Source organism: Hyaena hyaena, unplaced genomic scaffold (assembly GCF_003009895.1).
Source record: "Hyaena hyaena isolate Hyena2069 unplaced genomic scaffold, ASM300989v1 scaffold_180, whole genome shotgun sequence".
Taxonomy (NCBI): domain Eukaryota; kingdom Metazoa; phylum Chordata; class Mammalia; order Carnivora; family Hyaenidae; genus Hyaena; species Hyaena hyaena.
Window position 1 is genome coordinate 1,931,420 of NW_024080811.1, and position 14,494 is coordinate 1,945,913.

At 48.6% G+C, this 14,494-nt stretch overlaps 1 protein-coding gene across 1 annotated transcript in view; it reads left to right on the forward strand.

The window, feature by feature from the left end:
- The window catches only part of PDIA5 (protein disulfide isomerase family A member 5), a 95,104-nt gene that overhangs the window by 61,517 nt on the left and 19,093 nt on the right, over positions 1 to 14,494 (forward strand). Inside the window, exon 11 of the mRNA XM_039240599.1 lies at positions 3,860 to 3,996. Within this exon, the coding sequence (XP_039096530.1) occupies positions 3,860 to 3,996 (137 nt within the window). The remainder of the gene's footprint in view (positions 1 to 3,859; positions 3,997 to 14,494) is intronic.

The following is a 14,494-nucleotide window of genomic DNA, read 5'->3' on the forward strand; positions in this document are numbered from 1 at the left end:
TCACCCAGGCGTGCCCCTCTTCCCCCACCATGCCAGGTGTTTTATGTCTTTACCGGTTTTGTCCCACATCTTAGTGGGTAGCAGTGTTCTCACCTTTCCTGCTTCCTTGCCCTTCTTCCCTGGGCCTCCCTCTTGGCTGCTCAGGGCTTATGTGTGGCCAAGTAGAGAAGGATGAGAATGGATCTGGCCTTGCTAATTCTCTGGATGACTTTCAGAAGTCCAGGAGAGAGGAATCCATATCTCCTTTCCCCACTGCCCCCAAGGAGTGGCTGGCCACTGGGCACTGAGTGAGACCAGGTGAAGACCTTGGGGTCTGAGTGTGCAAGGGCCCTGGGGTAGGTGTGTTGATCATGGCAGGTATTCCCCCTTGGGCTCCCACTGGCTATGTTTCTCATTCTCCTCTCTGTAGGTTTCATGCTGCTGAGTGGGTTTGGCACATACAGGGTATATATGTGGCAGTCCATTTTGACTTAGCCACCCGTTTCTGCCTGTGTATTTTTATTCCAACCAGCAGTGAACCGCAAGCATTCACAAAGTTTTATTGACTTCTCATGCTTATTGCACCTTCTCATCTGTGGCATAGGCACCTGCCTCAGATAGGGATCTGATCTGTGTGAACTTCCCAGTCTGGAGAGCACAGGAAATCAGAGTCGCAGTATTGGAAGGGAATGGAAACATCAGTGAATCTGCCCCTAGAGTTTCCCTTATAATGTGTGCATTACCTCTAGAACAGGTATGGTTACCTACCTCAGTCCCACTCAAACACCTTAGAAAACTGGGCCTTGCCTCATGTTGAGGTCACCCACTCATGTTTTAATGATTTCTGTGATTTCAGTTATGAATGATATCTAGGAACATTCAGGTAGTACTTTATAAATTTGTAAAATGTCTCACTCTGGAGCATTATCTGTCTAGGTGTACCTAGGAAGTAAGGAAAGGTCTCCAAATTATCCATCTTGTAGATGTCTGAGGTCAGGCTGGTGGCCTAAGCCGCAGACCTGGTAAATGGAGGAAATAGGACTCAAACCAGCTCTTGTGACTCCCAGTATGGCTCTCTCCCTCTCATCTCTTGAAGGTAGAAGCTTCTACTTCTATTGACTGAAGGTTCTTTCTTTGGAGCTTCCACTTGCTGGTTCTCCCCTTCAGAGCCATAGACAATAAATGTTATTTCCTCTTCCTGATGCAATCTGAAACATTTGAGGATAGCTACTGTGTCCCCCACGTCTTCTCCAGATTAACACTCCAGTTCCTTCAGCCATTCTTCTGCTCTCATTCCATCATTTATTCAGAAAGCATCTCCTGGGCGTGTGTGTGGTAGGTGTGGGAGGTACAGCGGTAAGTGGGAGCCCAGTCTTCAGGGAGACAGACGGTAAAGGGCATTATTTAGTGATTGTGTCAGACGGTAAAGGGCATTATTTAGTGATTGTTTTTGGCCTCAGACTTCTCCTCAGCCCTTCTCTGTCCGGGGAGTGCTCTTGCCACTGTGCCCAGCCCTGGCAATGTCTCCAGAGAGTCCGCTATTGTCTACCGGGTGGGAGAGGGGTGTTCACCTGGCTGCTAGCGTGGGCACCGGGGTCTGAGGGCCTGGCCACTCCGGCTTCCCGTGTGCCCTTGTTTACAGCCCCCACCACAGCCCTACTTTCAGGGCTGATGCCTCTGGGTCCATCAGAGCCTTCACTATGGGTGTGGTTGTCTGGCCCCCGCCCCCTGTCCACACCCAGCACCTCAGGCCTCTGCCTTCTGTTTTGCTAGGTCGGTTTCCTAGCTTCTAAAATCACATCTCTTTTTCTGTCTTCGCCATTGTGTTCTTTCCTGTTCTTTTTCCTTCTGTGTGTTCTTACTTTCTTCTTTTTAAGTCTTGTACTGTTATTTTGGTGGTTTTAGAGTGTGTTCTCTGTGCTTAACTAGAAGTTTCTCAGGCACTTTCGTACATTTGTACAGCAGCTAAGCCGCGGCTTCTCCATTCCGTGCTGTCACAGGATATTTAAAAGTTATTTTAATTTTTGAATAGATTCCATTTACGTAATAAAAATGATTCTTTAGAAAGATACTTAAAAATCCTACATTGATAAGTCTTGCTTCCATGTGTTTCCTTCTTCCTGCTCCCCCCCCAGCCCCCTAGAGGCAACAACTTTGATTAGTTTCTTTAAGCAGATACAAGCAAATGCAGACTACTAATTTCTTTTATCTCTCCCTTTTTTTTGTAAAAATTAGTACATTATGGCCTGTTCAGTATGTCCCGTGGTCTATCCATGTCCATGCATAAAGAGCTTTTTTGTTCTTCATTATGCTGAACCTCCATAGTGTGGATGGACTGCAGTTCATGTAACCATTTCCTACCAACCAACACAGGTTGTTTCTAGTCTTTGCCATGACAGATCACTCTACAGTGAATACCTCACACATACATGGCTTTGCATGTGTGCAGGTATACTGGAAAGATACATTCCCTGAAGTGGAATTGGTGGTATTTGAAGCCCCCAAGTATGGGAGCCTAGGTCTCCTGGTGTCGGTCTGGGACCGCTGTCTGGCTAGTGACTCATTCTAAAGCTCGATTTTATCCCCAGCCCCATCTGACGTTGCCGTGCATGGGCTGGAAGTGGTTTGCCCTCTCACTACTGTTTCCCATTGCTTGGGTCCAGGGTGGCTGAGGCCACCAGGAGGGAGCGCTTCTGAAGATGACATCAAACCCAGGCCCTCTGTGGGGCGGGAGGGGCAGGTTCCGCTCTGCTAGTGCAGGGCGTGCTCGGCAGATTCCATTGTGTCGGCCACATTCTCTCTCGTCATTTCTAGCTCTGGCTGCTGGAACTGTACACTCTTTTCCTTCTGTAGTCTCTCAAAGGCAGGAAACAATGGTTGTCTTTTCACATTTGTCATCCTAAAGGGTTTTTTTAGAGGGGCAATTAGGGCGCTCTGGCAAAGGTGCGTGTGGCAGCAAAGCAGCCAGAGCTCTGTGTCACCAGCAGTCTTGTCCTCATCTCTGGAGCAGTAGGGGGCCCCTGCGAGCCTGTCCCCAGAACAACTGGTGACGCAGATACTGGCATGCCGTCATCTCAGGTGGAAGCAGGCTCCTGGGGGCTTCGACAGCTTCCCTGGGTTTTCAGCCAGCAGGTGGGGAACAGGGATCTGGACTGACCTGCAAGCCTGGCTCCCTGTCACAGCTCTCTGCTTCCGAGAGAACTGGCTAACTTCCTTCCAGTTATCCAGTTGTCTCTAGGAAGGATTAGTGACATAGTGTAGACGCCATCAAGGTTAGGGTGCCCCCGACCTTGCTTCCCTTGGCCGTACTCTTCCTCATCATGACCTTCCTCCCACACTGGTCATTGAACACCTCCTCTTCCTGGCCCTTTCCCCGGCCCAGACTTGGTCTTTCTCAGACACTCGGCCTCTTTCCTTCCTCCATATGACTGCACATACCCCCACCGCCCCAGTCTTTCCTCTCCCCGCTCTCTGCCCTTGCCTGTGGGGAGCTACCAAGCACAACAAAGAGCTTTTCCAAAGGTCACTTTTTATTGTTGCTATTTATTCTTGCCAGTTTGCTGAAAATTTGGAAGAGCTTGAGATGCTATAGAACCTTGAGATTCCTGGGAGGAAGTGGGGTTTCTTGAGCTGACTAGAGAGCTCTAGCTGAAAGCACCGTTTATAAGAAGACATCAGCTCAGCACCTCTGGGGCTCTGAGGGGACGGCAGGGCGGGCAGGGCCAGGTCGCTCACCCCTGCTTTTCCACTGAGGGGTTTCTGGTGAGCCCCTGCAGCAGGCCACGCCAGGCGGTGGGGGCTTTCGCCTGGGGGCTGGATTTCGTAAGGGCTGCTCAGGCCCCGGGCTTGCTCTGAGCTCTGCCTGTTTTTGGTCTTCCAGTCCGCAGCCGCCACAGCCCCAGGTCCCCGAGACTCCCTGGGCAGATGAGGGCGGCTCCGTTTATCACCTGACCGACGAAGACTTTGACCAGTTTGTGAAGGAACACTCCTCTGTTCTCGCCATGTTCCACGCCCCATGTGAGTGGAACCTTGCTCCTGCCACAGCCTTTACTCTCTCAGCATAGGACAGGCACTGCTCTGGGACGCGAGTCCAGTGAGCACTGGCCTGTCAGATGCCTCCTCTATGCCAGGACGCGTTGGCGCCAGGCGAGGCTCCCCACCCCCACGGCGCACGCAGCCCACTCTGCATCACCATTGGAACAGCACCCAGGTCCTCATCGGGCTCTGGTGTTTCTCAGCTCAACCTAGTGGCCCTGAGTACCTTCCTCTAAGTCAGCATAAATGGGGAAATGCAAACAAATTTCCCAGAATTGGAGGAATTAGGACTGGAGGGGTCCTGAAATACCACCTGGAATAGTAATCGCCTCTAATCTAGGTGGGGGGAATTGAGGCCCCAACAGAGCTTGTATCTTGCCCAGGAGCCGGGAGGGCCCAGGGAGGCCAGGTCTGGAGCCTCAGATCCCCTAGAATCTAAAATGCCTTCCTCCTGCTTCACCTGAAAGTTTCATGGCCCTGAAGTGGCCACAGCAGATCAAGGAAGGGAAATGTGTGAGTGCTGTAAAAGGTGTTTGCGATAATGGCTGGGAGACCTGTAGCTCAGGAGTTTTCTACACCAGGATCCTCCCCATTCTCATGGAGAATGGAAAATTGGTTGTAATTTGTTTCCAAGAGGGAGAAGGTTGCTCCTGGAGAGGTGAGCAAGGGGATGACAGCCCTGGGACTCAGAGTTCTTAGGAAAGGCGGGCCCACCGCTGTGAGTGAACAAGGTGGGTCCTCAGCACCCTGGGGCAGGTGGGAGTTGAGGGTGTGTGCTCTTGCTTCTTGCCAGATCTTTGGTCCAGTGATGGCAGGGAAGAAATTGTGAAGAAAAACAAGTAAGGAATAACTACTTTGGGTTTATTTTTTAAAGTTTATTTATTTATTTTGAGAGAGAGGAGACAGAGATTCCCAAGCAAGCTCTGCACTATCAGCATGCAGCCTGACACAGGCTCGAATCCACAAAACCCTGAGGTCATGACCTAAGCCGAAACCAAGAGTTGGATGTTTCACTGACTGAGCCACCCAGGTGCCCCTGGAAATAACTACTTTATAGATCAGTGTCATAAGCGTCCTGTCCGTGGAGACATAACCAGTGAGGAGAATGCAGTACTAATCGTCGAAAGTGTAGGGATCTTTATGCCAACAGCTCTGTATCCTCCTATGGTGATAAAGTGGCTCCCCCCAGGGTCATCTTTCACCTTCCCCACAGCGCCAAAAGGCGCGTATGATTAGCCCCACTTTACAGAGAAGGAGACTGTCTCACAGAGAAATGGCACAAATTGTTCATTGCTCTGTAAGTCCCGTACTGCTGAGCCCTGGACTCCCTGCCCTCCCCTTCCTCTGCTGTATCACTTGGGTTTGGTTAGTTGGGAGCTGTTTATAAGCAGATCACTACTGGGATTTCCCCAGCTCCCTTCTTTCTAATAAGTGTCAAATTTTTAAGAGAATCCAAATGAAAATATTTCTACACCACTTTTTCTGAATTTCTAGAAAACTGACAAAACACCCAAAAAATTCAGTTTCATAGAGCTTCCTGCTTAAGGGTGATGATGGAGCCTTGGGGGCACTTCACCCCCAGCCCTGCCAGGGCCTTAGTGAGCGTGTCCCTGTGGTTGGCGGGAACTGAAAGGCTACCCGCCATCGAGCCCTGCAGCGCCTTCCTGGCTGAGATGTGCTCTCCTGGCCCCTGTCTGAGCTGCTGATGGAAGCAAGTCTGGCAGGAAGTTACATTGCCTCTAGAGTTGGGATCACCCCGCCTGCATCCCTGTCCCAGCAGTACTGGCTGACTGTGTTTAGTTCCCCCCTGGGAACTTCACCCCTGCATGTTGGTCCTTGCAGCCTGCATCAAGAGAGCCTACCCAGCTCCTGACACAGTACAGAGTGGTATGAGCTGTGGTTTGTGGTATATGGGTGTCAGCCTGAAGAGTGTGGATCCCCTTTGGTGAATCCTGTATATTATGCCAAAACAATTTGTACCAGATACAATGGAGTTGTTTTTTGGGAGGGGGGGGGTATAAGTGAGCGAGGGGCAGAAAGAGAGAGAGAGAGAAAGAGGTGGGGCTCACCTGAAGCGGGGCTTGAGCTCACAAACCACAAGATCATGACCTGAGCCGAAGTCAGATGCTTAATTGACTGAGCCATCCAGACGCCCCATATTGGAATTGTTTAATAATTGTTTATTAAGCCCTTTCTTTTTAAGAACCCGAGCTGCACACTGGTAATTTTTGTCTGTGTTCTTTCTTGTAGTCTTCAGTTGTGAGCAATCCATTGTAGTAGCTGGTGCTTACAGGGTCTGGGGCCTGAAGCCTGTCTGTCTGTCCGTTACTCTCATAACCCATCCTCTTCCCTCCCAGAACCAAAAGGGTCTTGTTCATTACTTCAGCCCTCCCCCACCCAAGGTCATCTGTGGGCATAGAGTAAGGGCTTAAGAAATGAGAAAACAAACCAATAAAGTTGTAAAGCTAATTTAGAAAAAGAGAACTAGAAACCAGATGGCTCTTGTTTTCCCCATTAGTCATTGTTATTAATAAATATTTTGAAAGCCACCCCACTCTGTGTAGAGCCCTGTTGAAGGAGCTTTGATTTCAAACTTATCAAACAGGAGACATCTGTGGCTTCTGCTGGTAGGTGTCTGCCTGTGAGGGTCCCTGCATTCTCAGACGAGGTACTGATAGGCCCCTGGCTGTGCATGTGTGTGCGTGTGTGGGTTTACTTCTGCTGGACTGGGAGTGATAGGGATCAGGGCAGTAGCATGAGGGGAAACTTCCTGATGAGCTGCCTGTTCAAGTTCCCATCAGAGGGAATGGCTCTCCATTGAATAATCTCTCTGCACAGTACTATCCTATCCAGGAGCATGGTCTGTCACTAGGGGAGGGAGAGAAGGCACGCAGTTTGGAGAGAATTCAGAACCCAGGAGGGGAGAGCTGCAGGCACAGAGCCCTTGGCTGCCAGGCTATGCGTCTGATGCTGGAGTGCCCCACAGAACCCACAGTGCTTGGGAAACCTCTTTTGTGGCGTCTGACCCGGAGAAAAGGACAAATGCCAGGAGGCCAGAGACTGGCAGTGCTGTCCTAGGTTTCCCAAGCGCATACAAGGTGAATTCTGGAAATCAGTAGTATTACAGGTTTCTATCCCAGAGCAAACAGGAAGTGGTTTAGAAGTAGACCATTTTGGAGGCTTAGAAGAACAAGTTGGGATCTTTCAACACATGAGACCATAGCTTCTACTAAGGATTGCTGGATGTGCTTCATCTGTTTCTTGGGACACGATTACTGGGTTCACGAATTAGCATGTCTTTCTTTTATCAAAAGCAAATCTCTGTTTTCCTGACTGCATGGATAAGAGGGGCGGGATGGGGCTGCCCTGACGGGAGCACCTCCTTGGGGCTGAATGACTGTGAGTCCAGCGTGTTCCTCTCTAGAGGGTGGTACTTGTTTTTTATTCAGCAGTTTTGTTAACACTCTAAAAACAAAGCATACTTCTAAATCTGCAAGGGTTAGAGCAGGAAGAAGGATAGCTAGCTAAAATATCAGACAATTGCATTTAAGGTTTTTAAGGATGCCAACCGACTGAAATAGGGCTCAAACTAAAAAGCCAAATTTATTTTTATGACTTTCTGGTAATTAAAAAGGAGCACACATATATTTTATAAAAGGATAATATGAGAAGATATAGAGAAGAAAATTAACTTTCTTGATACTGATTCCCAGAAAGAGCCATGGCCCCTCTTTGCAGTGTTCTTTCTATGCAAAGAGCATGTGCTCAGTGTCCGATGCTTCCCGGATTCCACTCTGAAAGGCCAGGAAGGGAAAGGGTCTTTGGCTTTCCACCTGACTGGTGCCTGCCCCAGGTGGGTGCACCTGTAAGTTCCAGAGGCGAATCACTTGGTTCTGTGCCTGGAACTTCCACAGGGTGCCTATGGAGCTGCCCCCCTGGGTTCCTGGCAGGAAGGGCATCTGTTGTCGCTATTATCAAACCTCCAGCGGCTTCCTGTTTCTTTACTCTCTTTTCCAACTTTGCTGCCACTTACTTCCCGCCTCAGCAGCTCCTCTTGCTCACCATCTTTCCCTTCCTCTTCCCTGCTGGCTGGAGTGGGATAGAAACCTCACACAGATCCTTCTGCAGCCTCTACATCTGATGCCTAAGTTGTCAGAGCAAATAAGCACAGGCTCAGCCCGGTGCAGGGTCCTCCACATACGTTAGCTCCAGTCCTGGCCCGCGTCACACCACAGTGACAGGAGCTGAGATTTACAAGCAGCTTTGCCCCATGAACCTTGCCTTCCAGTTTGGGCTGAGCCTCCTGGGGATGACCATCTGAGTGTGAGCAGTGCGCTATGAGAGGAGGGTGTGCACTGCGCAGGGCAGGGATAGAGTGGGGGCCTCATTCGTGGCCCTGGGGCAGCCCTCCATGGCTCAGCACTTCCCCCTTGCATCCGTCTGGCCTTCGGTGTGAGGCCTGGCATGGTTGGGGGAGGCTGCAGCGCCAGGCCCAGCTCTCTGACCCCACAGAGGACAGTGTCCAAAAGGGGTGTGGTGGCAGGACACTGACTACTGCCGCTCCTGGAGCCTTTTGTTTCTTTCTGCAACGTCCTGAAGGAGAAAAGTCACAATGAGTTGTCCTCACCTTGTCACTGTGTGTTTGGCTGCAGTAACACCCACCAGCTCCCCGCTCTCCGTGTGTCCACAGCCCTGCATTGGGCCACAGAAGGACACTGCCTGAGTGGGCGTCACCCTCGTGGGGATGGGAGAAGGAGCAAAGGGGGCTCCCAGGGAGAGTGTCCCCGGGGAGTAGCTTGTCTCTCCCGTGCACCCCTGCCGCATCCACCTGCTTTCCCTGACAGCAGGTCCGGGGGTTTTCTTAGAAGTGTGTGCTGGAGGCCACTGGGCCTGGCCTGCCTTCCAGGAGCTGGGCTGTCTCCCTGGGCTGGGTAGCAGAGCCCTGTCAGGCCCCAGATTTTCTATTTCTTACTTTCTGTCTTATTGATATTTGTAGAAAATCTAGAAGGGACAGAGAAGTATAAATGATCAAGGGGAAAAAACTACCTACAATCCCATTAATCCAGAAGCAACCACTTTTCACTTTTTGTCGTCATTCTTTCCAGTTTCTTTTTCCCCCTTGTTTTTAGTTTTTTAAAATTTTTTAAATTAACATATAGGTAAATAGAGTGTTTTCTGACTTGTGGATTTATGTAACTATCATGCTGTAAAACTCCTTCATGCTATCACTTTTATTTTTTAATTGCACAAATAACGTAAGAACAATATCAACAATGTTTTTATTATTGGCAGTGCAAGGTTTAAGGGATACACAAGAATCTAGTGGGAACAGCGAAAGTCCCCGCTCCCTACCCTGGCCCCCTCCCAGGGTTGACCACTGCTACCAGTTGGAACATCTTTCTCCTTCTTTTGTGCTTCTTCCTTTGACCTGTGTTTTGAGTTTGGGTTTTTTATGTAAATAGGATCGTTTCCTGTCTGTTTTTCTGTGGCTTGCTTTTTTTTTTCACTTACCAGTGGGTCTTGAAGCTGTTTTTGTGTACATGTAAATGTTGGCATATAAATGTACATCAATCTTCGCAACCACTGAATAGTATTTAATAATTGAGGTATAGATTTTAAACCGTTCCCTAGTGATAGATGTTGGTCACCAGTCTTTGATTAGTCAGACAGTGCGGTGAACATCTGTAAACATAGGTACTTGGGAACATGTCTAAATATTCATGACTCACTCCTGAAACTGAAGTTCTGGACCGCATGATGAGTGTGCTTGGGCTTCGACAGATACTGCCAGCTTCCTTCCAGAAAGGCTTCACCACACCTGGCAGTGTGTGACAGTCTGCGTCCTCGCAAGCCATGGATACTGTCAGCCTTTTCTGTTCCTGCCGCACTGGGCAAAAGGGCAACTTGTCCACAGCTCCTTGGCCTCTGGAGAAATTGAGCATCCTTTCATGTGCTAGTCAGCCTTCCATAGGTCTTCTGTGAACCACCTATTCGTATCTTTTGCCCATTTTTCTGCTTGGATTTTTTCTTCTCGACCTGGAACTCTGTACTTACAGATAGTGTTCTTGATATGTTTTCTGTGTGCCACATGTTCTCTTTGTAGTCTGTTACTAGCTCTAACTTTCTTTATGGTGCCTTTCATTGTATAAGAGCTTCCTTTTTTTAATCAAATAGTGAGTAGAATATTTATGGAGCACTTACTATGGATCAGGAACTTCGCATCTACTAACTCATTTGATATTTACAACAGATCTTAAGAGGTAGTAGCTATCATGATTATCCCTAATTTACAGGTTAGGACAGAAAGGCACCAGAAGGTTGAGAAACGGGCCAAAGGTCACTTAGCCAGAAAGGTAGAGCCAGGATTTAAACCTGCACCCCTGAGCCTTCTGCAAGCCTGCCTTTCCCCATCCTGACCTCTGGGATTCATGGATCGTTTGGGAATTCCACCACTAGGGTAAAAAACCAGTGCCCTGCATTTTGTTCTAATAGTTTTGGGTTTTTTTCATCTTCTTCTTTAATTCACCTGTATTCTTAATCTTGTTGTGCCAGATGGGAAGGATTTAATTTTATTTCCTTAAGTCCTTTTTTCCATGCATGGTTTTCCTTTAAATTTTTCTTAAAATTATCTTGTATTTTCTTATGTTATTAAAAATGCTTTTCTGTACATGCTTTTTGTGGTCACATAATATTCCATTGTATAATGGCACCATAAATTACTTAGCCGGCACCATAATGTTGAAGGTTCGAGTTGTTTACCGTATTTCCCCATGATAAATCACACTGCAGAGAACAGTTTCATGCATAAATATTTGTCCACATGTCAGATTATTTCCTTAGGATAGAAGCCTGGAAGAAAAAATTTTAAAAACTTGTTATCTACATTTTCCAGTAATGTAAAGGAAGAGAAAAAAAAAACTCCACTCTCTTTTTCCACAAGAAGAGGGCTGTGTGATGGATAGAGACATCCATCAGTGTGTGAGCTGCCCCAGAGTATCTGTGAGTATCTACGAGTCAGCTCTGTTGTGTATACAGCTAGAAGCTTTGAAAGAGCCCTGAGGTCTCTGGGGGGGGGGGGGGGGCTCATCACAGTGTTAAAACGTGAGTGTTTCTGCTGGCATCTGTAGGTGCCCCACTTCCCTGACATGCCCTCAGCCAAGTTCCAGGCAAGGCAGCAGGAATGTGGATAGGAAAACTCAGGCTCCTATAGAGTCCCAGTTACATGAGACCTTTGCAGATTTATCTGGTCCCCTGGAAAATCCTGGTCCCAGGATCGAGGAAAGTCTCCATAGCTGGTCTGTAATAAAATCATAGGTATAATTAAAGTTAATATAATCCAGAGGAATTGGAAAGCTTGGGGTTGACGGGAGGCTAACATTCCCTGAAGCCAGAAAAGAATGTGCTTGAGGAGTCAACACACAGCCCCTGTGCCAGGTCATGAAAATCAGTGTAAGCGCACTTATACAGATGATAAAAACCCAACAAGGAAGTTTGGCAATAAAGCTTAATGGCCTGTCAAATCACAATCAGGACACTAAAACGCAGTGGGCTGGAGCCCTGCTCCCACTCTATAACCTCCTCCTCTGGCTCTCACGCAGCCCCCATGGCCAGGACATCCTGAAGGCCAGGCTGGGGTCAAGGCAGGCACTGCCCATGACCCACAGGGCTCCAGAACAGGTGGGTGCCAGCAAGCGAGATGTTCGCTTGGCCAGACCTTTCTCCTCTGTGGGGCCTGGTCAGTCTCCTTGTCATAAACTCTCTTTACAGAAGTTTATTGCCTAGCCTTAGTATCTTATTCAGGGAGCAGGGGGAATTAATGCTACAAGCAAAGGGAAGAGTACTCTAGGGTATGAATGAGAAGCTGTAGAACAAAATCCATAGATGTTGGAGATTTCCAGAGATGTTTTCCAGACCTTGTAAGGAGCAGAAGTGAATAAATGGTGGTGGGGAAGGGAGAGTATGTGCACAGTAACTGGCTTGGCTGCTGGTTATACTAAATAGTCAAACTAGCAGCTATTCGGGTACAAGCATGACTCTTGCCCCAAAAGAATTTAGTCCAGTTAAACCTTGTGTGCACAGGTGTAAACCTGAACAGTGTGGGCATGAGGTTAGCTCATCCAGAAAGTGTGTGGACTGGATGAAAGTGTGTGGACGATAGTCAGTACCAGGGATGTGCTGGTGAGCTAGACACACAGCCAAGTCTGTACAGAGCTTGCATTCCAGTTGGAATGGACAGGTTCCAAAAAGAAGATGACTCCAGTTGTTGTCGTTTTTTTTAAGTTTATTGATTTATTTTGAGAGAGACAGAACACAACCTGGGGAGGGGCAGAGAGACAGGAAGACAGAGAATCCCAAGGAGGTTTCACACTCTCAGTGCAAAGCCTGAAGCCGGGCTTTAACTCACGAACCGCAAGATCATGACCCGAGCCGAAATCAAGAGTCGGACGCTTAACTGACTGAGCCACCCAGATGCCTCCCGATTACTGCATTTTTTTTTTTTTTTAGTACAGTTAAGAAAGTAAACAGGATACTGGAAGAGAACATGATGGTGTGAGGCTACTCTGGGTTAGATGGTCAGGGAATTTTCTCTGTGGAAGTGACATTTGAGCTAATACCTGAATGATGTGAAGTGGTTAGCCATGCATGCATATGGGGGAAAGATGATGTTCCAGATGAGAGAACATAAAGAGCCATGTGGTAGAGGTGAGCTTGGTGTGATAGAACAGAAAGAAGGCCACAGGCTGCAGAGCAGAGGACAGGAGAGAGGTGACTGGAGCTGAGGTTGGTGGGTAGGAGAGTCAGATGGTGTGTAGCTTATGGCCATGGTAGAGTTTGGATTTTGATCTATCCGTGATGGGCAGCCATTGCAAAGTTATAACCAAGGGAGTTTGATCTGATTTATGTCTTGAAAAGATGTTCTGGCGGCTCCTAAATATCAGAAGACAGAGATATAACAGTCACAAGGCAGTACAAAATTAAATGCCATGGAAATATATGAATAAGTACTTTGTGAGTAGAAGAGAAATGGTTGGTTTGGTGGGAGTGGAATGAACTAAGGACTCAAGGTAGGGGCCAGAGCCTGGTAGGCACTGTGTAAAGATGCCTGGTCTACCAGGGCAGGGGCTGTGATGATGAGGAGTGGGTGCTGGTGGACAGAAGAACTTTGGGGGGAAGGTGGGCTCATGTGGACACAGTGATGGGAACTCCAACCAGAAGATCCACCTCAGTCCCATGTTGGGGCCCATCTCTGACTCTAATGAGCTTATGTCTCATTGGGCATTCCGCATATCTCATTGGGCTGGCAAAGCCCAGTACAGTGAGCAAGTACTTTTATTATTGTAAGGAGAGTCCTGGGAGACAGGGCTGGAAGTTCAGGAGAGAGGCATGAGTGCAAGCTAAAGAGGCTGGACATTTCCTGGCATATCTTCCACGTGTCCCTCCCGTGTCTGTGATAGACCCTTCCTCCCAGTGAGCCAGTTCGCAGGCTCAGAGTCCATCCCTGGCCCACCACTGATAGAAGCTGGCTGGTGATAATGGAAGTCTGTTTGCTGCCCCAGCAGGGCAGTGGCATCAAAGGGCTGGAACTTGATAAAGGTATGAAGGTGAATCCTCTCATCTTCAGGGCTCCTGCCACATTGACTAGGACATTTTGGAAAGAAACAGTGGTTTTCTGTTGGTGGCAGTGGCTGGCTTTTCTTTGTCTTCCCTCCCCCAATCCCCACTCCATCCCACTGCCAACCTTGGCCATGTGCCCTGCTGGCACTGGCCTGAAGATACCACTCATATCCTGTTTACGGGAGAGGGTGGTCGGGTGAGTCTCCCTGCCTCTTCTGCCTTTTTTAGAGGCCAGTTGGCGTCTTGAGCGCAGGTATTTGTAGGCCTGCCCTGGTGTCTCCCTTGTGCCTCCTGGACTGAGTGGGTGGCCCTGTCCACTCATTCCCTTGTTTCCAAGGCAGGCTGAATTCTTGGGTGACAGATCAGCATTAGGAGTTCATCTGAGCTTCCTTTTCTCGACTTCTCTTCATGCAAGGTGAGCCTCCATCACCCCAGTCCGGGAGGGTCTGGGAACAGGAAAATGGGGCGGTCCCTTGGGGCAGGCTGCCAGGAGCTGTCAGCCTGGAGGCAGGCCGGTGGAGTGGGGGTCCACTTTAAGAGTTCTAGAACCCCTTCATCTTGACCATAAGCTCCAGAGAATGGCTTACTATGAGAACAATAACAAAGAGTTCATTTTAATATATTCCATATTAAGCACCCTCCTACACTGTTGGTGGGACTGTAAACTGGTACAGCCCCTCTGGAAAACAGTGTGGAGGTTCCTCAGGCAACTAACAATAGAACTCCCCTATGACCCAGCAATAGCACTGCTAGGAATTTACCCAAGGGATACAGAAATGCTGAGGCATAGGAGCACATGTACCCCAATGTTCATAGCAGCACTCTCCACAATAGCTAAAACATGGAAAGAGCCTAAGTGTCCATC